General features: G+C 51.0%; 1 protein-coding gene across 1 annotated transcript; it reads right to left on the bottom strand.

Annotated features, from left to right (window-relative positions):
• Nucleotides 1-6547: 6547 nt before the first annotated feature.
• Alx3 (ALX homeobox 3) lies at nt 6548-17097 on the bottom strand. The gene is made up of 4 exons (XM_021196491.1): nt 16670-17097; nt 11361-11677; nt 8013-8141; nt 6548-7638 (listed from the first exon to the last, which is right to left on the bottom strand). Exons 1-4 carry the CDS (start codon nt 16944-16946, stop codon nt 7336-7338), a joined length of 1026 nt encoding a protein of 341 aa, XP_021052150.1. The 5' UTR covers nt 16947-17097; the 3' UTR covers nt 6548-7335.
• Nucleotides 17098-24280: the final 7183 nt, after the last annotated feature.

The raw sequence follows: 24280 nt of genomic DNA, 5'->3' as shown, positions 1-24280 counted from the left end.
CTTCCCCCAGCATGATAAGCTGCCCAGCTAAGGTCTGGCCTGTCTGTCTTCCTACCTTTCCTACCTGCTGAAGAGGGAAGGAGGGGTTAGTACCTCGGGTACATTGCTTTAGGGTTCTGGGCTTGCTGAGGATCAGGGTCCTGACTGCTGGGCTTGCTGTAGTTTGAGTAGAAACGTCAAGTTTCAGGATGACGTGCTATAGCCATCCTCAGCCAAACCAGTTAGTACTAGGTTTTTTGGTTTTTTTGGTTTTGGTTTTGGTTTTGGTTTTTGGTTTTTCGAGACTGGGTTTCTCTGTGTATCCTTGGCTGTCCTGGAACTCACTCTGTAGACCAGGCTGGCCTCAAACTCAGAAATCCACCTGCCTCTGCCTCCCAAGTGCTGGGATTAAAGGTACACGCCACCACACCCTGCTAGTACTAGGTTTAAGTGAAGTTGGTTGGGTCTTCACTGGGACAAAGGTGTTTGGGACAAAGAGGATAGTTGTGTGCTCAGAGCTATCAGGAATCAGTTTCATGGTGGGAGAGTGATGGAGAGCTGCAGGTGTCTCCTACGGCTAAGGGAGAAACAAGGGAAACGGGTCCATTCAAGTCCTAAAACCTCATTTGGCTCAGATAACTGCCTCGGCCTCCTTTTCTTCAGGCTTAACCTCCTTGTGATTTTAGTGACAGGACTGTTCCTGGAAGCTCCCTGTGGGCCACATGTATGAGATCCTAAATCTCTAAGGGGAGAGCCTTGACTGAGAAAGGAAATGTTCCCGGGCAAACCTGTTTTGTTGGTATTGAGATACAGTGCCTGCTGGGTCTGCGACCTGCTGAGCCGGGATGTGCTTTAATGTGGCAGCATGGTTAATAATAGCCAGGTGGAAGGGTCAGAACATGAAAGTCACATAGCCTTATGGGCTGGAAAGTCCCTACAGCTGGCTCTTTCCCCTAGAGTAGCCTGCATAGAACAGTGGAGTCTCACCACTCTTGTTTGCATGGTGGAGCTGCTGCCACATGCTGGAACAAGAAGTATAGATGCTGAGATTTCTATCTGAAGAAGGTGGGTTCCACGTTCTTAATCCAGCATGCATCCAGCTCTCTGAAATTGCTTAGCCTGGTGCTCTGACCTCTGCTCCTCTTTGCAGTCATTCCCAGACTCTGTTCTTCCTTGAAGAAGAAAAACAAAAGAAAAACCACGAGGCCGGTGAACCAGGGCAGATGAGTCCCTTCATCTTTAGACTCAGGTACTGGCCCCAAGAAAGAGAACAAAGTAGCTTCCCCGACTATGGCATGTCACTGTCATGTTCCCCTTAGAACCCAGGTCCTTGTGTCTAAACATCTTGGAGACACCACATTTCGGGCTGTTTCATCTGGGTAATGAGATGAACATGAAGACGCTCTGAAAAGGGTTGAGTTACACAGAAGGGTCCAGTGCTCTTCAATGTACCAAGGGATGAATTACCCTGTGGGACAGTGGACCATGCCAGGAAACTTAGTAAGGTTGAGTGGGTCCAAGACCCCGGCACCCAGGTACCCACCCACCTAAGACAGTAGGCTTCTCTCTGCTCGCTACTAGATTCCTGGCCCAGAACACGTGCCACACTTCCCACATAGGAAATGTCACCATACAGTTTGGGCTATGGTGCCATAAGGTCATGTAACCCAAAACAGAGTTCTCCGTGACAATGAGGTATCTAGAGGCCCTGAGGGTTTAGCCAATGAGCTTCACTTCCCAGACATTCCTTCCTCCAAAAGGTATTTACTCTCTGGTCCACCCTGAGGAGTTGGTATGCGTCATTTCCCATGATGAACAGTCAATAAACAGTATGGATAAACATGGACTGTCTCTTTGATCAAGAACCCCAGTGGGGAGCATGGAGAAAGCCTTCGCCACCAAGCCAATGCCTAAATCTCCTGCAGAATGCCTCTCTGTGCTCCCAGGAAACAATCACTAAGCTAAGGACTTTTGCTGATGAGCTAAACTGGAGTTCCCTATTTCCCTGGCCCGGAATCATCTTAGTCCCCAGCCTGCAGGCCCCCAACTCGGTTACCACCTCCTCTGTGTGGCATCCCAGCAGTGACTGGATTCTCAGGAGCCAGGGAACCCCAGCTTCAGCCTCCCTCATCCTAGGCTGCAGTTTTCCCACCCCCAGAGCAGTGTCTCAGTGCCTCCCCAGAGCCCAGCACCTGACAGGCAGTGCGGGGTAAACACAGGCTAGCCTTCTCTACTTTTTGCCTCCCTAGCGGCGCTTCCATACTGACCCATGGTTATCCTAAGGCTTGTATCATCTCTAAGGATTCACTATTAGGTGTCTCTTAGCCGAATTCTCTACATAGTGACTGGTAATTAACAGAACATCTGTCATACTAACCCTGTGTGATGCTCCTCCTCACTGTCAACTTGACTGGGTTTAGAAATGACCCAAAAGAGACAAGTCAGTGTGTGTGTGTGTGTGTGGGCAACATTTCCAGAGAGATTTAACCAAGGAAGGAAGGCTTACCCTAAATGTGGGTGACCCCACAGGCGTAGGCTGAATAAAGGGAAAAGGAAAGAGTATATTAAGCTTTGGCGTTCATCTGTTTTCTGTGAACGACAGAATGTCACCAGCCGCCCCACACTCCATTCACCATGCTTCCTCCACGATGGCTGTATCCCCTAAAACTAGGAGCCAGACAAGCCCTTCTTTAAGTTGCTTTTGCCACGTATGTTGCCACAGCAACAAGGGAAGGATCGAATGTACCACAACAAGTAAATGCTGCCACACTCCCAGTTTTGTAGATGTGCAAACCAGTACTGAAAGGGTAAAGAACTTGCCCAAGGGCACACAGAAATAAGGGGAAGAGTCAGGATTCAAACACAGTCTCCCTGGTAAACACACCCTCCCCGCCCCCACCCTCTTAATCATTGCCATCCCTGGGCACTGAGAGCCACCACTCAGTTGTTCATTTGTAAGCCATCCTTGCTTGGTATTGGCTCTGGCATGGTCCCTAGTGCAGAAGATTCATGGCAAATGTCCCTTGCTTTAGGCCCTAACTGGGCCACCCAGGCTTAGCCTTGTCTTAGCTATTGGCTAACCCTGAGTGTCCCATCAAAGGAACTTAGATTACTGCTGTGCTTTTTGTGTTTTGGTTTGGTTTGGTTTGACACATTAGTGGTTGAATCCAGGGCTTTATACACACCAGCTTTATATACACTGAGGTGAGTGCTCTGCCGCTGTGATCCGTCCCCAGCATTCTCTACTTTTTATTTTGAGGCAAGGTCTCAGTAACTCTACCCGGACTGGCCTTGAACTGACTTGAACAAGACTTTGACTTTGTAATCCTCCTGCCTCAGCCTTCCAAATAACTGGGATTACAGGTGTGTGCCACTTGGTCCAGCTTTGAGCCTCACTTTATGCCTTTCCTGGTCTCAGAGGACTCCCGTGTTAACTACCTCGGATGTACATGTTGATTGAGCTTATCTTCCTGCCTGTTGTGTAATAAACTGATTAGCTTCACAGTCGCGGCTATCTTCATCTGACACTTGGCACAGACAGCCTTAGGCTGCTGCTCTGAAAAGGGGTTCACTCCCTTGGGAGTCAGACTACCTTGTCTCTCCCCTCCCCCCTTCTGAGACAGGGTCTCACCATGTAGGTGGTCTCACTGTGTAGTCCTGGTGGCCTGGAGCTAACATCATAGCTGGACAATTCTCTCAAGTGCTGGATGAAAACTGTGTGGCACCACACCCAGCTATCCCTGACGTTAATCTAAGCCTTTACCTTTTACTCACTAACTACCTTGGAGTTAATGGCGCTCCAAGCTTCAGTGGGCTTCTCTGTAATGTCTGCCTGGATGATAGCCCTGTTGCAAAGGCAGTGTGGGTGTTAGAGTCTCATACCTGGCTGACAAGGGACAACTGTACATGGGTAACCATTAGCATTGCTGATGCCCTTCTAATTCTGACCTGTAAATTTGCATACACTTTCTGTGTCTCCTAGAACAAAAATCCTCTAAGGGCAGAATCTCCTGCCATCCTCTGCTCTGGACCGGGTGCTGTACTAGGTGCCTTGAAGGTCCAAATGAAGAGGATATCACAGTCTACCACTTACATCCACAGGACCCACCATGCCCTCCCCCCCCCCCCCCAGTCCCAGTCCATGCCTTCCTCCTGGCCAAAAGACTGGGCTGGGGGAGACTCCAGTGGGAGGCAGGGGAGCTGGGGTGAGGGTAAGGTATGTGCTTCCTCAGCTGGGTCAGGGAAATGGCTGCTCAAGGCCTGCCTCGGCTGGGTTCTGCATCTGCCTGGGGCTGCAGAGAGTCTGTGGACTAAATGCCTCTGATGGGACAGAGTCTCTACTGCTGACTGGACTAATGGGTCACCCCGGCCAGGGCCTTGCAATTCTCCTGTGGAGTCAATGTACATGCCACAGTTGAGATTTAAATATAGAATCTAAGACCTTCCTACCCCCGTCTCTTCAACATACCCTGCTGGTGTACGTCACCACAACCGACATAAGGCTTGACTCTTTGGATGGCTCTCGTGGGACCTAGAAGACCCTCAGCAAAGACACACTGTGTGCAACAACTCTCCTGGAGTTGGGATTCCAGGTGGATCCAGTGAGCAGAACTCCCAGCCTGACCTTGGTAAACTATAGGATGGGGGGGGGCGGTTTTGGGGTGGCGGGGGGGGGAGACAGGATAACCTCTAGAATGAACTTGGAGGCAGGGTATCAGGAGACCCTGGGGGCTATGTCTTAAAGGCATGGAGGAGGAGGGGAACATGGCTAATGGGAAGCAGGTGAGGGGCTGTCTGTGCCCCAGCCAGGGGACAGGCTGGCGGGATGACCCAGTCAGTGGGAGGATCTGTCAGCTCACAGATAATCCCATGAGACAGGCTCCGGGGTGCCCATTCGTATTCATTATGTGTGAAGTGGGCGGTTGTAAAGCTAGCTTTCTCTTCATTTAGTTGTCACTGGACAGAAAAATATGAGCTGTGGGCAGATGCACCTGGATGGAAGCCAGTAACCAGCATCCGGCCTCCTTGTGCCCAGGCCACCATCCCTTTTCGGCTGATGCCCGTGGCCTTTGTGGAATCTACCACTCTTGCTGACTTCGTCTTGGACTCAATGTTATTGTCTTCTGCCTGGTCCCATTCTTATTTCAGACCCCTTTGCTTGGGAGTCACAGAGTCTCTCCTTCCATCTTTCTATCTTTCTAAACTAGGAGATGAGAAATTGTGTGTTCCTTGACCATTGGTGTCTCTGGCATAGCACAATGCCCACCAAACTCAGAGTAAGACTTTAATGCGCTTCTAGAACTGCATCTGTGGTCAGTACCATCCCACAGGCTGGAGTCCCAGACTGAAAATAAGAAAAGCAAGCGGAACGGCAGAGTGTTTCTGTCTTCCTGACTGCGAACCCAATGTGACCAGCTGCCACACGTTCTGGCCGCCATGCTTCCTCCAGCACGGTGACCTGTGCCTTTAAAAACTGTTCCATGAGCCAGAATTCAGTCTTCCTTCCTTAAGTCGCTTCTGTTGTGTATTCTGTCACAGCAAGAGAACCAACTAACACAGGTAGCTTTCTGGCTTTTTGTAGGACCTAAGGGCTAAAAGTTCACTGCCCATTCTGTGGGTGAAGACATTTCTAATGAACTGGTGTGTACCCTGGAATTAGAGATAGGGTGAGACCTGATCCCTTACAGACCAGTGGGTAAATGTCTAGGTGGCTTATCCGTGGTCGTTCTAGACGCTGCTCTCTTTCTACCAGGGTCAGGATAGAAAAGGCAGAAGTTGCCAGTGGCTTTCTCTTCACCAGTTTGTGAAGAGAAGAAAGAGGAATGATACTAGCTTCTGTGGAGATGCACGGCCAACTCACGGTAGCTGTCTTTTCTAGGGAACAGACGGAGGACTTGGTCCCTGCTTGGGAACTTTGTGTCTCTGCGTGCTTAGGTTTCTCTGAGCCTGAAAGATGAGGTGAGGGGTTGAGGGGTGGCTGGGCTGAGCTGAGTGGAATTCTTCCGAGCAATGTGGTTGTGTTTACTGGGAGGGCGGGAGGGCCAGGCCTGCTTTTTGCCTGCCTTCCAGGCTCCAGAGATAAGGCAGAAAGTGGGGATGAGGGAGAGAATGGGTAATACTCTAAAACCACAAGAAAGAGTTCTGGCTTTCGTCTCTGCCCCATAGCTCAGACATGCTCTCTGGGGCATCTGGGAGAAGACAGCTGCCCCACCCCCCAGCACTTGGGGTCCCAGCCCACAGGCACTCAAAACCTCCATACGATCCCTGTCCCTCCATTCTCTCTGTGGTCAGTTCAACCACAAGCTTGCTCTCATTCCCGCCCCCAAATTTCCCTGCCAAATAAGTCCCACACTAGAGGCTCTCAGGATCTGCCAAAGCTAAGCCCATGCAGGTGAAAGAGCCAGGCACTGCATGCTTTGACCTTGAGGGTTCTGCACGGACTCTACACCTTTTATTATAGGTTCCTGGATTCTTGCTATCCCTGCAGGAGAGCTTGGCCCAACCTAGATCCTATATACAACTCAGCCCTAAAGCAACTGAGGATCACACCCTGGGGATAGACAGCGTAGAATGAAAAACACCATTGTGTTTATTACTATGTCAAGCAGCACACTACAGCAAACAAAAGTATCTTTACAAACATCAGGATCTGGGGGGTCAGGGGATCAGAAACTGGAAAAAAAATTTTTTTTTATTTTGATCGATGTCCAATATGGTTTTCATGGCATATCCTTGATCCCATGAAAGCAAATCCAAATATTCAATGTTTGGTGGAATTTCTTCTCCCTACTTGGAGAAAATGACTTTATAGTATCTCCGTAGACTAGCACAGGGCAGAAGTGAGGAAGAAGAGGAGACCCCCCACCTATTATTGAGCTGACCTTCACCGGCTGGGATCTTGTCAGTCCCAGGAGCTGAGCGTACCGCCCCCTGGTGGTAGGAAGGCAACAGTGAGGCCAGCCCTAAGAACCACAGAGAGCTCCTCCCTCCCTGTTCAGTCTCCAGCCTCCTCCCATCTTCCTGGGCTCCCTGAACTTAGAAACAGTCTGGAAAACAGGGGGCATCTGTCACCTTTTCTCCAGCCCAATTTAAATGAGGGGACCCATTTTATAAGGGGGAGTCCTACCTGCTTTGAAGTCCCTGTCTCCTAGGCAGCCCCACCTATTTTAAGAAATAAGACCCTGTAGCCTGTTCCCTGCAGGAGGCTGAGGGTCCCAGCTCCTCTCCCAAGCTTCCGGAACCACCCAGGTTATGGAGGTAAAAGGGTTTGCTGTTTGGTGTCCAGGTAGAGATGGGCTAGGGGCAGGTCAGAGCAGGAAGAGAAGTGGACAGCTCAGTCTGTGCCCATGTAACCCATCACGTGGTCCAGTTCAGCAGGCCAGGGGGCTCTTTGGGCTTCATCCTGAGCGAGACGAGGCTTGGGGACTTGTAGTCGCCATCCGGAGAAGGCTCAAAGCTGTGCCCTCCCAGGGCAGGAGGAAAGCCATGGATGGAATAGATGCCAGGGTGGGCTGCAGGGGAGGTTGGCACTCCCATGAAGCCAGCCACATTTCCATGGGAGTATGGGGACATGCATGGAGAGGGGATGCCCTCTGGAGACATGAGGCAGGGCCCCCCTGGGCTCCCAGATCCTGGACTGGGCCACAGGGAGTTCTGCAGCTGAAAAGAGAAGGGGAAAAGATGGGGTATGGGCTACTTGCCTTACCCTGGTGGCTCCCTCTTTGTTCTTGAAGTCTCAAATGCTTTCTAGAAATCTCCACTTGGTCCAGACCCCTCCCCCTCCCCCACTCTGGCATCGAGCCATGTGTCCCAGCCATGGCTTCTCAGAACTACACTTTCTTCTTTGATTTTTCTCTGTTCTGTATGTACCAGAGTGGGCGATCGCCCTGTTCTGTGGAGGAAGAAGTGATCTGCCCACATAACACAGGACCCAGACTCTACAGCCTCCTTCACCCCTCCAGAGTACGTGTTCTCACTGGCAACCCCACAGGTCAGGAGTGGGTCTTGAAGAAAGGTGGGACTGAAGGTCTCACCTGAGGATGGCTGTCGGTTCTGGGCAGTACAGAGATGTCATAGGCTGTAGTGAAGGGGTTCCGCCCCTCCTGCATCTTCCCATAACGCTCACGCTTCCGCCACTTGGCTCTTCGGTTCTGGAACCAGACCTGGGGGCCATCAGGAAGGGTTAGGGGTGCAGGAGCAGCCCTGGGGCCTAAGGGGTGAGGGCAGTCACTGAACCCTTTCCTATGGTCCAAGCCACAGAACCCCAAGTGGCAAGAGCTTAGAAATCCACAGCTCCTGGGGCCGATGGAGCCTGGGAGACGCCCAATCCCAGGGCAGTATTACCAGCCCCCAGAGCCCTCCAGCAACCATTCCCTAGGCTGAGTCACTCTCTTCATCTCCAGCCTGGCTAGATCTTTTCCCATTGTTGTAGGGGAAGGGGGGTTGTGAGTCTCAGAGGTCTCAGGGGTCCAGGGTACTTCTTAGGTGGGCCAGTGTGTGGGTGGGTCTTGTCCTCTTGGCTTCTCTGGCTGATCTGCCTTGTAGCATGCTATTCAGGCCCTGTTTAACCCCTCAGTGGTTCCCTGGAACACCTAGCCTAGAGCCCAGTTCTTAGCAAGGCAACTTAAGTCTGACCCTACACTTGTCACAGTCTCGTGTCTAGCCAGGCAACAGCACTCGGTTCTTCCTAGGTGACTCCCAAACTCCCACCCATGCCTCTTTTAAGATACCTGCTGTCTCACCTGTGAGTATGCTTCCATTTTCTGGGCTACCCATCTCTTCAACATCCGCTGGGTTCTTCCACAGGACCTCTATAATGTCCTCTATAATGTCCGCTTCTCGGTACACTCATCCCACTCTGTTCCCATGATCTTTACATGATCTAATGATTGAGAGCCTACTTCTCAATCATCTATGCGTTCTTGGCAGCTCTCTCTCTCTCTCTCTCTCTCTCTCTCTCTCTCTCTCTCTCTCTCTCTCTCTCTGATGTATTTTATACACATCTGAGTGTATATGTGATAAATTTGGCATATACCTGATCCAATTTCATTTATTTGTATGGTTTTATTTCTTTCGTTTAAAAAAAGACTTTGTCAGATGTTGAGAATATCAAAACCAAGCCAAGGTGAGTGTAATGGTGTATGCTTGTAATCCCAGAACTTGGGAAGTGGAGGCTAGAGGATTAGGTGTTCAAGGCCAGCCTCAGTTGCATATTGAGTTTGAAGCCAGCCTAAGATACATGGAACCCTGACAATCCAAAACCAAAGCCCAAATCAACCACACCAATCACACACGAACCAACTGCTGTTTTCTAGGGATCCAACTAGAAATAAACAAAACCAAACCAAACCCGTGCCTGTGTTTCTATGTGTGCAAGGGCCTCCTACCCTGTCCGGGATGAGAACACCTCAGCCTTCATCTATTCCTTGCTTCCTGGTCACCTCCACTCACTGAGGTCAGTAACTTGAGAGCTAAGAAAAGGCTATGCATCTTGCTGTTCTCCTAGCTTCCAGGTTGTTGTGATACCAGGGCAGGCCTGGCTAAGGTCCAGAATTGTCTCTCCTCTCCCGGCTCTTCAAGCAGACAGGCCTCTATTGAGAGTCACTTTCCTGTCACCACCCATTCCCCCTGGAGCCTCTCCACAGTGGCCCTCTTCCTGGGCTGGGGACTTGCCCTCTCCATTGTCCCATGTGTGGTCTTAATTAGTCCTCTTCATGGGGTGGAGTTTATGGTGAGCGTCATGCTCCTGTCAGAGAAAAATCTCCCTTCTCTCTAGGGCCTTGGTGGTTAGGGAGGCTTCTGGACTGGGTTTGGGAGTCTCATGACTACCATTGTATTCTTCCAGGGTCGAAAAGGCCTGGGTCGAGCTGGGCCTGGTGGCTAATGCCTATGACATGTTCATGCCAGCCCTCAGGGGGCTGAGATAGGAGGGTCTTTAGTTTGAGGTCAGCCTGGGTGTCAAATGAATCCTGGAACAGCCTAAGTTCTAAACAGAATGAGACCCTATTTCCAAATTAAAATTTAAAAAAGAAAAGGGAAAAGATGGGGAGGAACTAGAAGAGGATGGGGAGAGCCTATGAAAGGAGGGGGAGGGCCTAGGAGAGGAGTGAGAAAAGTGTACACCCTCCCAAATACACACTCATCTTGCCTTTCCACCAGGAAGAGGAATCCAGAAACCACCCCAGCATAACATCCCTGAGGCTCCCTGTTCTGAACTCCCTTGGCTTATAAAATCTGGGGTTGTTCCCATAGCTCAGAAAACCATGACGGACAGCCACAGAGGACAGTTTGAGCTACCACCTGGATAGACAAGGAAAGCCAGAGGACACAACTGTCAGGCCTGTTTGATAGATAGTTCTGGCTTCTGTAGAGTGGTCGGTGGGGCCCCATAGTCTGCTAGAGCTGGCCTCCACCCTAGCATCTTCCCAAGAGTCTGTGGAAGGGGCCCATCAGGGAATGGCTAACAGGAGCTTCATCCCCCCTCTTCCCTGAGGGTAGGAGCAGTGGGTTCCTCTGCCAAGACAGCCGCCTCACCTTTCTCTAGCACCCCAAACGCCGCCCTGCCAGTGCTGTCCTTGTCCTTTCTGCCGCTGGCGAGCCTGCTCTGACTACACCGTGAACAAGGCAAGGACACACGTGCTCAGTCTCTCTCTTGCCTCTCCATCACAGGCTGGCTGGCCACTTCTGACATGGTCGACCATAGCTTTCCTTCTCTCCTTCTGAGCATCCACCCACCACTCTCTCCCCCTTCCCAATTGGCCTGGTTCCCCACCACATGAAGCGGTGACCTTAGGCAAAGGCCCTAAGGGGTTTTTCTCTGTGCAAAAGGACTTGTTGAAGTAGTAAAGGGTTCCTGGTCAAGTTCTCTTAACTAGAGCTGCTTGTATGTCCCCTTCAGTGACCCTCCCATCCTGGCCAGCCATCTTAGTTAGAAGTAGCACTCTACTTCTAACTAAGCACTCACTTCTTCCAAAATGCTGCTCAACTGGTGACCCTCAAGGATTCTCTCGCTTGCTACTGGTACCCCCTTTACCAAATGTAGGTGACAGAAATCCATTGAGTGGCATGATCCAAATCCCCTGGCTAGCTAGTAAAACAGTAGAGGGCCCCTAGACAGATATTTGAACTCCAAGAGGCTACTACCTACAAGCCTGTGCCTAAGCCTTGACCCAATGACATATTTTGTTAGGAATACAGAAAAGTCTGTGACCACAGCAGAGCTGAGCCCGAAGGCTGAGCTCCAAAAGGCCAGGTGTCAGCAGGGCCTGGGCAAGGCAGCCTTGTGGGACACTAGTGTCCACAACTCCTAGCTCTTTTGCAATCTGGTCCACAGCCTGAGTGTCTGTGGCAGTCTGAGAGTCTGGTGCCCACCATGCCCTCACCTGTACCCTGGCCTCAGTCAGGTCTGTTCTCAAAGCCAGCTGCTCCCTCGCGTACACGTCAGGGTAGTGGGTTTTATGGAAGACTTTCTCCAGCTCTTCCAGCTGGAACGTGCTGAAGGTTGTGCGGTTCCGACGCTTCTTGCTCTTGGTCTTGGCCAACTCCATGGAGTCAGGGAGTCCCGGGGAAAGAGGGACACTCAGGCTGGCCAGGCAAGGGCCCGGGGAACCTTGCACATTAGAGGGTCCGTCCCTGGGACCCCCTCGGCAATCCACTGGCAGCTGGGGGAAGCTGGCAGCTTTGGAGGCCTTCTCCTCGGCTGCAATGGAAACAGAAAGGAGGATGGAAACCTAACAGAGGGTTTTGTGGGTGGGATAGAGGGAGGGAAAGAGCACTGAAGCTCCAGTCTCCGCCTCCTCCCCCCTTCCCCTTCCCTTCCTCCTGGCAGCCACCCTCCCTGGGAGCCTGGCATTCAGAGGCCTGACTGCTGAGCCTCCAGCTGGGGAGGGGGCCCTAGGGAGCCACATGCTCTGTGGTCTGGGAAGATGTGATGGGGCCAGAGGAGAGGTTCATTTCGGGGAAGTGCTCTGTGGTGGTGTGTCCCACAGGGTATGGAGGTGCCAGGATTGGCGCCACAGTGGGGACAGCCACCCTGGCAGGGCCAAGAGTGGGGGCAGGGGTTAAGGATGGTGTGGTTGACATCTCCCACCTCTTCTAGAGTGCTCTCTTGTTCTGGCTCTGTTGGACTTGGTTCCCAGGCCCTCAGGCTCATGCCTCTGCTACCAGATCCAGGCAGGCATGGGCAGAGATGCACAGACCACCTCTGGCTGCTCTCCCTGTGCCACCTCCCTTCGTTCTTTAAAGGCCAAGTCTCACATCAATGTTAATTTCCCCAACTCTGAAGCAGAAGGGCAAGCCAGGCCAATGATGATTCCATAAAGAATCACCTGTCCTCATTCATCCTAAAGTTGTGACGTCTTTGTGAGAACTGAAGTTCCAGCATAAAAGGTAGAAAGAGAGGCTGGGCTTTAGAGGAGTTAGTGAGGTACCACAACTCCCTTTCCCCATTACCCTCAGCCATTGTCTGCCCCTCCCACCTCATCTGACTGCTTCCTCATCACCTCCATTAGCAGTCAGGGATGGTCCCAGAGCAGGCTGGGAACAGCCTCCAGCAGCCTCATTCTGATAAGCTGTCACTCAGGAGCTCCATATGACTGACCTGGCATGGTGAAAAATAGGCCACCATGATCATCCCCTGCCTTTCCCCTCTGGAATTCCCCCCAGCAATGTCCCCATAGGGATGGGAGCCACTAAGCCACAAAGACGCCCTGCTGATTCAGAGGGCCCCTTCCTTGGCCCCAGGCCCATCTCCAATGGGGGTCTGATCCCCAGGAGGCCTAGTTAGCTGGCACCAAAGAAGCAGTTTCCTCCTCAGGACTTAATGTCAGGATCCCAGCTGTGTGTGTGTGTGTGTGTGTGTGTGTGTGTGTGTGTGTGTGTGTGTAGGGGCACACAGAGTCAGATGAGACCATGTCTGGAAGGCAGGTTGGTAGTCTTTATCAGCTGGAAAGTGGTGGGTGACCTCTCTGGGCCACCCAGACTGTGCAATAAGTTTTCTAAGAGTGTCCTCAAGACCTGGGAGAGTCCAGCAAGGCCTGCTCTGGCTACCCCAGCCTGTAGCAACAACCTCCTTCAAGACCCACGGGCGACTCAGGGAGGAATCTCAGGGCCCCCCTTACATTCCATTCTCCATCATCACAGTTTGGTTGGAGAGGCAGTCCTGTCTGCTAGGACAGAGAGATGGACGGCCGGCATCAAACAAACAAAAGAAACTGTCAGAGCAGAGAGCCTGGAATGGTTCACCCAAGAGACATCGGGTCCTCAAAATGGCCTGGCAGGGAAGAGCCTTGGTGTCCTGGATTCTCAGGGAGATGAAGATGGACTTCAGGCAGAAATGGGTGAGAGGAATTCAAGGCAGGGGCTTAAGGGTACTAACCCCACTACACAGAGCTCCCCATGGTCCAGACCCTTGTTTTTCTGCTTCCTCACCCTTAATTTCTGTTCCCATAAGATCCAGCCCAGAAGGAATACTCAATTCTAGGTCCCAGGCACTTGCTTTTCCTAACCATGAGGCCATAAGCTGTTAAAGCCAAGAGATCAAAACACAATCAGCTATCCCCCTCCAAAAGCGGCTAAGCCTGCTGGCCTCTGCTCCTCTCTCAAGTCTGCTCCCTCTACAGTCCTCCCCAAGGGACAGACAACCGCTTTCCTCTTTGTTAGGTTCTCTGAAACCTCCCTGGTGTAGCTGGAGGACTCTGAGGACAGGGCCACTTTTCAGAGGCTCCAAGCAGCCTCCGGAGTAGTAAGGCCCAGGGAGAGCAGAGACAAACGGGAAATGAAGCCAGCAGGCCAAGTTTAAGCTTGCCAGGGGAAGGTTGTTCTGTTCAGGAGGGCCCATTTGAGGTTTGAACTATTGTCAGTACTACACCACTCTGGGGGTGGTCCAGAGAGTACTGAAATTGGTTGTTGGCCACTGGGAGTCTTTACAACCACAGGAATGCAATAGTGCTCTGTAGGAGTGAAATCCAGGTGCAAGGGCTGGGACCTCTAACGTGCCAACAGGGGGCAGATTCTTTATCTCCGACCTTTCCTTAAAACCCATGCATCCGGGACAAGGAGAATCCCACCACAGCCCTATCACATGCTGTCTCAAAGCCACAGCAAGCTTGGTCCTCTCCTGGCTGCTTCAAAGTTCAGATTCGTGGCATCCACTGTTGTCACAGAATCAGCCACCTGACTTTCAGCTTTCACAGCAGTCCTACTCTTAAGGTGTGCTGTTTTCTGTCGTTCTGGGGTCGCAAAATGAGCCATGGTAGGCTCTGAAGCCCCCCCCTCCTTCCTTAGCTCTGACCGTGGCTTTAGTGGAAGACCTTAAGTCCTTAATAAGCGCCAAGCGCAGGGTCGCGCCAGCGAGGTGGTGGTGTTCTCCTTAGAGGTTCTTAGCCAAGGATTTAAATTCTCCGGGGTCGGCTGGGTCTTAGGGCTATGGATCTCCACCGAGGCAGGTGGGCAGAACTCCCGCAGGAATCTTTCGTTCCCATGTCAGTCAGCCAACGTAGAGACAAAACTGGCAGCCCTGGAGGAGCCAGGAGGAACCATCCCTGCACTCACAGCTGCTGTGGAGGGTGCATAGGTGACTGGAAAGGACGAAATAAGGCCCTCTTAAGGAGAAGGACAGGGCGCAAAGTGTGGCCAAGGACAGCGTGTGTGGACGAGGGACGAGAGAAAAACAATATGCACCAGCCCCCCTCCCCCCGCGTAAAAAGCCGGGTCTCAGCACAGACCTGCCAACATTCGGAGATCGATATTTTAAAGGCAGGGACATTGGGATGTGGGTGTGTGTATAGGGGTTATCTTTACTAAGAATCCCTCGTGCAACCAAGACTAAGTAAGGTAGAGAAGCTCCCGCCGATGCTGGAGCAGCGGCCGGGATTCCAGTTCAGGCTCGAGCTCGATCAGCTGCGCCTTCTTTGCGTTTGGACTGAATCGTTAATTTTCGTATACGTATTCATATTTTGGTGTGCTCTATCTTTTTCGGAAATGCATCCTTCCTTCCTTCCTTCCTTCCTTCCTTCCTTCCTTCCTTCCTTGTCTCTCTCCTTTTTCTTCCTCGTTTACCCGCTTCGTTCGATCTGCTGTTCGCTCTTTTCGTTCGTCTATTTGTCTATTTACTCTTTTTCGGTTCCTCTCCCAATCTCACCGACGGACTTGGCCTGTTACCTTGGTTCTTCAGACTATAATCCGTTGTTTTGATCAATTTCCCCCTCTCCCCTTGGGCGGATTGCATCCTTTGACTTTCTTTCGCCTCGTTTCGTTGCGACAACAGACTCACTGCCCACCCATTCAACCCCACTCCTTTTCGTAGTGCGATCAGACCCACGGCTGTCCAAGAACCCGAACAGTCGGTGTAAGAGGCTGCGCGGCGGCGGGGACACTGGACTGTGGTGGGGTGTTGCGGGGCACGATCCCGACCCAGACGGGTACCTGTCCCTAGCGGTGCTCTGGGCGCTGCGCGGCTGCCGCCGTCTGGTAGGGATCAGAGGAGCCAGGCCAACTGCTTCTCATTAAGTCCCAACTGTGGTTTTTATCAGGAGAGCCTTTTTCAAACGGCATTAGACGCGAAGCTCCGCGGACTTGCTCATTTCCTCCGATGACCCCAACACACCTCCTGGGCCTCCCCTGCACACTCCCGCCACCCGGACGGGACGAAGCCGGGAACTGCTCGCTACCCAGCCTCTCTGAGGAGGCCCGCGAGGAGCAGGCGATTGCCGCATTGGCGGATCTCCCGGGATCTAGTTTTGGGTCTAGGCTACGAAATGTGGCGGCATACGAGGGGTGGGCGTAGGTGCTGAGCCACTCGTGGGTCAGCGAGTACAGTGGGCGGCAAACCGGTCTTGGCAGATCCTGCCACTCAGGCGCATTCTCAGATAATGGAATGGTCCGACCCGCCTTAGCACACAGGGCACCATCCCTGGAGCGGGATGCGCCCTGGGGTTTAGGACAGTTCAGGGCCGCTTCCGACGGCTCAGCGGTGATGACTCGGTGTCGAGATGCCAATTGCAAGAAGGGCAGCCATCCCCGCAGCGACGGGGAGGCCAAGTTAATCTGAGAAACAAGAACATAGTTATTTGATCTTGAAGACAGTCCCGGTACTGAGGGGGAGCAGCCACCGCCACTCTGCGGAGCGTCTAACGACGTCAGAAAACATTTTCCTGCAGAGGCTGGGCCCGAGGACGAGAGCTGGGTAAGTCCAGGTCGCAGCCTTTCCTTCACTGAGTCCAGCTTGGCCACTATGTCGAGGCCCAGCCTCTACGCCCTCAGCGGGCGCCATGCACAAAAGCAGAACTCTTCTCTCCCAGCTTTGGGGCCCAGTTAGGCTCCCGGGCCCTCCACCCAGTCCCCTCTTGTGGGTTGGTGGCAGAGAGGCTCGGCTCCGGATGAGCGTGATCTCTCCTCCCAGGTTCAATCGCCTTGGGGGTCGGAATGGGCCCAAGATCATCGCTACTCCACCCTTCTTTGACCTCCCGCCTCCCATTGCCTCTGCCGGCCGGGGACACGGGCGATTCTGCGGTCCCCAATGCCCTGGCCTTACCCGGTCAGGCCAGCAGCGATCTAACGAGGGAATCGTGGAAAATTCGAGACGTACCCAAAGTTAAGAAGCAAGAAAGCGGGAAAGAGAGTCGGGGAGACCAGGAAGTGCTGGGGGAGAGAACGACATGGGGTTCCCTCCCCCGACCCCCCGGCGTGTTACCTTCCGCGGAGCCCTCGTAGAAGTGGCCGCCGTTGAGCACTGGGCCGGGCCCGAGGTCCTGCAGGTACTTGGCTGGCGGCTTGGCGGGCTCTGGGAGGTAGGGTTCTAGGGGCCCGCAGGCCGGGAAGCGGCTCAGGCGCGGACCGCGGGGTGGCGCGGGGTGCAGGTGAGGCGCAGCATCGGGAGCCCCCTGGGGACCCGGAGCCTCGTCCCCCGCGGCCGCGTAAGGACCGGCTGCCGGCCCCACCGCGAAAGGCGCGCAGCGCTCGGGGTCCATGCCGGCTCCGGCTCACAGGCCGCCGGAGCTCCGGGGCTCCCGCTAACCCGCGCGGCCTGTGAGCGCCTGCCAAGGGGGAGGGACCTGGGCTCGGGGGCGCGGAGCCCCCGGGAGCGGCGCGCGCCGCGGGGGGTGGGGGGCAGGAGAAGGGGCCGCGCCTCTGACTTAATGCTGGAACCATCCACGTCACGTGCGGCCCCGTGCGGGTTAACCCCTCGGAGCCCAGGAACACCCCCACCCCACCCCATTCACCCCGAGTCTGGTATCCCAAGCAGTTGGAAGAGAAGAGAAGGAAGCAGCTTCCTTTCGAGGGCAGGATCCCTTTTGTGTAGCAGTACGGGTGAGTCCTTGGTTCTGAGCTGCACCCTCAAGTCCTGATATCCATCTTAGAGGCTCTTGGCCCTGGGGAGGTGAGACAGTGAGGGCAGACATCCTCCCCAACCCCTGCGCCCTCCCCCATCCCTCCTCCAACATTCTCTTTGAGGCCTGATCTGACATCAGTCTGAGAAGAGAGGCCTCTACTGTGGTAGAGTTTCCCCTTCACCTTGCTCGGTTTATTTTTGCTGGTAGCTGGAAAAAAGCAGGGCATCTCCCTTAGAGACTTGTTTTGCCTGGACATCCTAGAGACTGGACACAGTGGAAACAGTGGGAGGCTTGGGAGCTTGGACCTGAATACTATCCTTGATTATCTGTGACTCGAACCTATCACTTAGTGTTTTCATCTGTTTGTGGTCCGTCTACATTTGGCGGTGAGTTCCAATGCCCAGGCAGGCCCGAGCAGACAGAGAGATTTCTAAGTTTCACAGTGTCTGCCCAGGTAGCTTTTTGGGTCAGACATGGAAGAGCAGAAGGGTCATTGTCCTTCTGAGCAGCATGAAATGAATGTCATTCAGATCCACTGCAAATGAACTGCTTCAGGCCTGCTATTTTGGACATAGTGAGGGTAGGACTGCACCTCTCAAGAGGTGCGTCTCCTCAACCCAAAGGAAGCCTAGGATTAGGGTATAGCTTAGCCTTTCTGAAATTGAATAATCCTTACTATGCCTAAGATCTGGGAAGAAATACCAGAGGTCCTTTGGACTTGAGCTTAAAGATCCCTTAGGTCCGGGTTAAAAACATTTATATTTTTAGTACCCCTGGAGATTAGTGAGAGGGGTAGGGAGTCAAACATCATTTGTATTCTATTTGAATTCTCATTTTTAAAAGGAATCTAAGAGGCCTGGTGTGAACACCTCCCTCTTCCGTTGGAGGCTTAGAGGAGGTTTCTTGGCTGTCCTCAGCCAGAGTTGGGCTGTAAATCAAGGCCAAACAGGAACCAGAAGCCTTGCATCTCACAAGGAGTCATTAAGCCATTATTAAACATACCGTAACTTCTCTGAAGCCTTATTGGCTTAAACACCACATTGGAGGCATTATGGCCATTAGGGCCCCTAATCACAGACTGCAGGCTGGGCAGAGATGGGAGCACCTGGGGCTGATATTTCCAGCCAGAGAAGCTTGGCTTAAAATGAGTTTTTTCCCCTCTGCCTGGACCAGAGGGGAGTCCACTGGCTCGAAGCTGTGGACACTGCTGAACTGATTATTAATAAAAGGCTTTCCATAATTGTTAATGAGGTAGTGTTGACTGTCTAGAAGGTTGTATCATTTCAGGGCATCTAATCAACAAAGTTACCAAGCAGCTTAATTTGGAGGATGAAAGTATGGCACAAGATCAATGTCATCAACAAATTAAACAAGGCAGCTTGGATTAAACACTGGGCCTTTTGCTCTAGGTGCCTCAGTTTTCTTGTCATAAAAATGGGTCACACACATATAGATTGGGAATTTGAGAATCACTAGTATTTTGCCATACCATGTTAATTTAATGACAGTGGTGATTTCTCAAGAAAACGGGAACCGAGATTTCAGGGTTCTGTCACTGAATCTATGGAAGTCTCCCCACTTCAGGACTTCAGATTGAATGGCCCTGACAGTGGAGCTGAACAAAGGATTTTGTGACCCACCCACGCCCTTCCCAGCTCTGGAAATTCCTCCCGACATTCTTCTGCTCTGAACAAAGACACCTTCCATGCCATAACAGGGTTACTTATTGGATTAAGGAGACAGGAGGCCCCAGATGGCATCTGAGTTTAGTGGACCTATGCACCTCTGTTTTCCAAGGTCTTATTTTCCTTCTTAGATGGTTTGAGAGTTGGGGGAGCACTGGGAGACCCAGGGACCCTCATTTCACAGCTGTATGCTGTACACAGTGTGCTGGACTTTTATGTATCCAACATGCATGGATTTATTTTCTCTTCCCAATAACCCACAAAGTAGGCACAATTATCAGGCCACTTTTACAGAATAAACTTTGTTCAATGTAGGCATAACTCGGTAGTATCAGAACCAGAACTTGCTCTCTGATCCATTCTTCCTGCCCTACAAGACTCTCCATTCTTCTTCAGCTAGCAAGGCAAGGTAGAGATCACTTTTATACATCCCATTCTCCCAATGGGAAGGCTGGGGCTTGTTCCCCAAAGGGAAGTTTAGACCAGATGGGGTTGGGGACAGTGGTAGCTTCAGGAACACAAAGTGGCACCCAGGTGTGGTGGCTAAAAACAGGGAGGGAGGAGGAAGGGTGACTTCTGCTAAACTGAGACCAAACAAAACAATGTCTAACACCTGGGTGATTTTATGACTAATTTAGATGTGGGACTGGATTTTAAGAGAATTCATGAATTTGTTGTTTGGCCCATTTAATAACCAGTAAATTAATAGCATTTGTCATTGGTTCATTCTCAACAGAGGTAAGAGATGAGCCCATAAGTGATCCAGAGAATTCCAGGTCCTGTAATTAAAAAATCTCCGGGGCTAGAGAGATGGCTCAGCAGTTAAGAGCACTGATTGCTCTTCCAAAGGTCCTGAGTTCAAATGATTGTTTAATTCATTCATCTCCCAGGAGGGTCTGCTCATGACAGCTGAGACCAGGATACAGAGGGTGTCCCTGCCTACCTGGTGCTTATGCTTTGCTGGACTGAAGCAGCCCACTTCTTGTATGGATGGGAACTAGTGTGGCTCAGTCCCAGCCCCTAGTCCAAGTGCTGGGTCAGCTCTCTGATTAGGGAAATAGCAGCTCCAGCTATATTTCCCCCTTTACTTTCTACATCCCTCTGACCACCACATGAAGGTGAAAATCCATCTGTGAGTATCCAAGAGGAGCCATACAATGGTACAAATGTAGCCTTGCATTTGAGATTTTATTAATATAAACAGTACTGCCTTCCTGCTGCCTGCTTTTGCTGTGGAAGGGACGATGGTCAGCGTTGTCCTTGCTCTATTAAATGCCGAGATCCTAAGTTGATCCTTATGAAAATCCTGGGCTGGGAAGCCCAAGTGGATTGTTTCTCATTAGCTACATTCTTCCTGGAAGGTCAGGCTAAGGAATGGTAAATAAACCTTAAGATCCGGAGCTCCTCGCCCATGAATGATATTTTAAAGGAAGGTTTGCATTGTGGAAACCAGGATCTTTGACAAGGTTCTAACAATACAAGCTGAATCCTATGATTTAGAGTGAAATTTCTGGGAAGTTTAAGAACTTTTTTTCTCTTTCTCTATCAATTTGATGCGTTTGATTGAAAAGCCATGAAACCTCTCCATACCTAAGTTTCTATACTGGAAAAGTGTGAGGAATGATCCTTTGGTTAGCTTTACTGAACTGAGTGAACTAGTGTTTACACAGATGTTTCTTAAGCCTAGATCCACCTTTAAACACACACACATTATATATGTATTATACGTATATAGAAATACATATATGTATATATACACCTTGAACATACATTTCATATATATGCACACACACACACACACACACACACACACACACACACACACACATATATATATTAGGTAGAGTGGTGCCTGTAGTGTGGCTGTGTTCAGAGTATCCAAAATAATACAGCAGTCTTGCTGTCTTTGTGTGAACATATGTGAATTCTCTAGCAAGTGCCCCATGTGGACCATGTTGCCCTGTTGTGGAGTTTTATGAACTTATTCTTGGTGTAACGCAGAAATGGGTATTATTAGACTCTGTTCTAACATCTCGATTAATCTTATTCAATGATGGATAGTCATCAAACATTTGTTGAATGCCTTCCTCATGGCAGAGAGAGGGACTGCACAGAGGATTGGGCCAGAGACAGTACCACTTGCATTTGGGGCCTTTCCAAATGTCTGGGAGAAGGATGCCAAGCAATGGGCTTTTATCTCAATGTGCATGATTGTACTCAGGATGCTAGAAGGCAAGATGCCTAATACGGTAATCTTGACAGCAGGAGACAGGTGATCATGAGGTTCTCTAAGGCTGAATCTAAAAAGTTGAGTGGGGGTTGCCCAAGTAATGTGACTGATGGAGGGGCGGGAAGAAAGAGTATTCCAGAAAGAGTAGATCCTAATAAGAGAGGAAGCCATGGAGGTGGGGTTGTAGTGAATTTCGCTGGGCCTAGGCTGGGGGAGGAGGAGGAGTCAACAGAACCTAGATTCTTTCTGGAGAGCAGGAGATTAGTTTCAGGGACATCAGTCTAGTCTCTGGTATCTCCTAAATACATTCCAGCATGGTCTTTACCTACAGGAGGGGAAGAAGAGAAAGTGCCAGTCCCTAGGGATTCCCTCTACTCCAAGAGGAGGGGCACCCAAGACCAACCCCCAACAGGCACACAGTAAGTCCACAACTTACTGTGTATGAAGAGTGAGGACGGAGGGCCAGCAGTTACAATGGAAGCCTTGAAGTGGAGAGAGGAGTGGAAGGGCTGAGTGTGTGGTGTGGGCTGGGCGGGGCCTTCTGTGCAGCCTTCTGTAACAGGGTTTTGGCTCTTACAGAGTGCTGGCTAGGGCACCCCTTGAACTCATTTCAGCAGGAAATCCATTGGTTCCAGAGTGCAGATTCCAGATTTGTTATTTTACAGGGCTAATAAGTATGTAATTATCACATTTGGAGCCCTTGGAAAGAAACCCAAACATACACCCCTGAACACCCCGAGACATGTGAGCAGACCTACCCAAGAGCCCTTGAAGGAACCCATCACCATGGTTTAGGTACATCCATTCCTGACCAGGGTCTCCCAGGAATGAAGGGCGAGAGAGCTGAGACTGGGCCTGGACTTTAAAAGGAACTGAGAGGAGCACGGGGTAGCACGTGGAGAAGGCTGGGTCCAGCATCCTCAGTGCTTCTGGAATCTTTGGCAAGGAGAGGAAGTGAATGGGGATACTATCCACATCCATTGTTTACAGAATGCCTGCCATGTGTCAGTCCAGCTTAATCTTTACAATGCTATAAACTTAGTGTTAACATTCCCATCTCACAAAAGAAGAAAATGATTTGGAGCTGTATCCCATCAGTTATCTGTTGCTGCATAATAAAGTATCTCAACGCTTAGAGACTTAATAGTCAGTGCCCGAGGGAACTGTGGCTACCATGGAATTCAGGAATGGTTTGAATGGTTGTGGTTCTAGCCAGGGATTACTCAGGGTCCCAACTCAGAGTAAGTTTGATTGGGGATAGGAGATGTTTCCACGTGGCTTGCTCATAGGGTTGACAAGTTGGTGCTGGCTCACCGTGCTTGGTTGAATGTCACCAAGCACAACCAGGTGGCCCTCCCATACAGTGAACGGTCTGAGAGAACATTATGGCAGTGCCATTTGTGACCTGGGAATTATCACACAATTACTGCTTTTTTTTTTGTTTTTGTTTTGTCCTTCCTTTGTACCCGTGTGTGTGTGTGTGTGTGTGTGTGTGTGTGTGTGTGTTTTAAGACAAGGTCTCCTGTAACCAAGGGTGACCTTCAACTCTTAATTCTTCTCCTTCCTCTACCTCCCTACTGCTGGGATTATATGTGTGCACCACCATATGCAACTCAACCCACCATGGCTTCTGCCACCGTCTACTGGCTACCTAGGTCCCAATTTAGTGTGAACAAGGATTGCATGAGGCAGAGCTCCTTGGAGGTCACTTCAGAGGGTGGCTACATTAGATAGATTCAAAATACTGCTTGAATCTTACCACTGCTCCATGCTACTGGGATATGCTCAGTCGGGTGCTAGTCCCATATGTTGAGTCCAAGGAATGACTAAATTGATGGTGGGTTAAGATGTCTGAAAAGGTCATAGGGGTGTTTAGCAGGCAAGTGTCAAAGCCCATTGGATGACAACTGCCTGTCTCTGAGAAAGCCTAAGAGGCTCCAATAATAGGAAAAAGTGTATTCTGGTTTTCTCTCTGCTCTCGTGTCCAGTTGTCATGGCAAGCAAGCCTCAAACTAGCTAGAGATTAGCACTCCTGATCCCTGGGTCTGTAGATATGCATCACTGTCCAACTCCCCATGGGTCTCTAAGCCTGCTCATGCAGAGGAAGGGAGCAAGCTCATCTCTGTGCTCTACAGAGGAGAATGAGAAGTGTGCTTGGACTTACGCATTCTCTGCTGTAAGCTGTGGAAGGGAGGCCATGACAGTTGTATGGTAAGCTTGCAGGTCTCCAGCAGGCAATGCTGCAGGCTCAGCATCCTCTCACACACTGCAGCTCTTCTCTCTCTGTAGCCTTGATCCAAAGGGTCTGAGCATTCAGTGGAGCAGAGTCTGTACCAAAAGAGTGACGGGACTAAAATTACACCCTCACACACCAGTCATGGCCTGGCTGGACCCTTGCTATCAGGTGCCCTCCCCGCCTCACCCTCCTCCTTGGGTATAGAAGATTTAGAATTATGAATGACTGGCATGTTCCCAGGTGACTTTCAGGTAGAGAGGGAAACCACCAGGCAGTCCTGAGGTGTTCCTGGACTACAGAAGCTAAAGCAAAAGGGCACCACCCCACCCCCCACACACCCCCAGAGAATCCTCAAAGATCTTTGTGTTTCAGCCTGAGAAAACAGGAAGTTTTTTTTTTTTTCTTTCTTTCTGATTTCATGTGTGAAAGGACATGCGGGCAGGGAACTGCTTACTGCCTCCATCAGAGGGTTCACTAGGAGGAGCAGAGATGACAGGTAGGGTGGGCAGGATGTGAAGAACACAGGTGTTTTGTTTTAGACAATAGGGAGCCACTGACACTGACTAGTGTTGAGATATGCAATTGGAGCAGGGCCTGGGCCACTCTTAGCATTCGGTAGGCATGCTATTACCATTCTTATTCTTTAGTAAGTAAATGAGAGACTTGCTTTGGGAAGATAATTTTGGAAGCTTGACCAGAATCCTGGTTATAAAGATATTTGTTGAACACTTGCTTCTGAGTGAGATGCCTTCCACACTTTGCTTTTATTTAACTCCCACCTCCTTATAAAGTAGTTCTCATTTTACAGAGAAGGTAACTT

The sequence above is a fragment of the Mus pahari genome, chromosome 4 (assembly GCF_900095145.1).
Source record: "Mus pahari chromosome 4, PAHARI_EIJ_v1.1, whole genome shotgun sequence".
In the NCBI taxonomy this organism is placed as follows: Eukaryota; Metazoa; Chordata; class Mammalia; order Rodentia; family Muridae; genus Mus; species Mus pahari.
The sequence above is the reverse complement of the archived record's forward strand: the minus strand, read 5'-3'. Positions and strand labels throughout refer to the sequence as shown.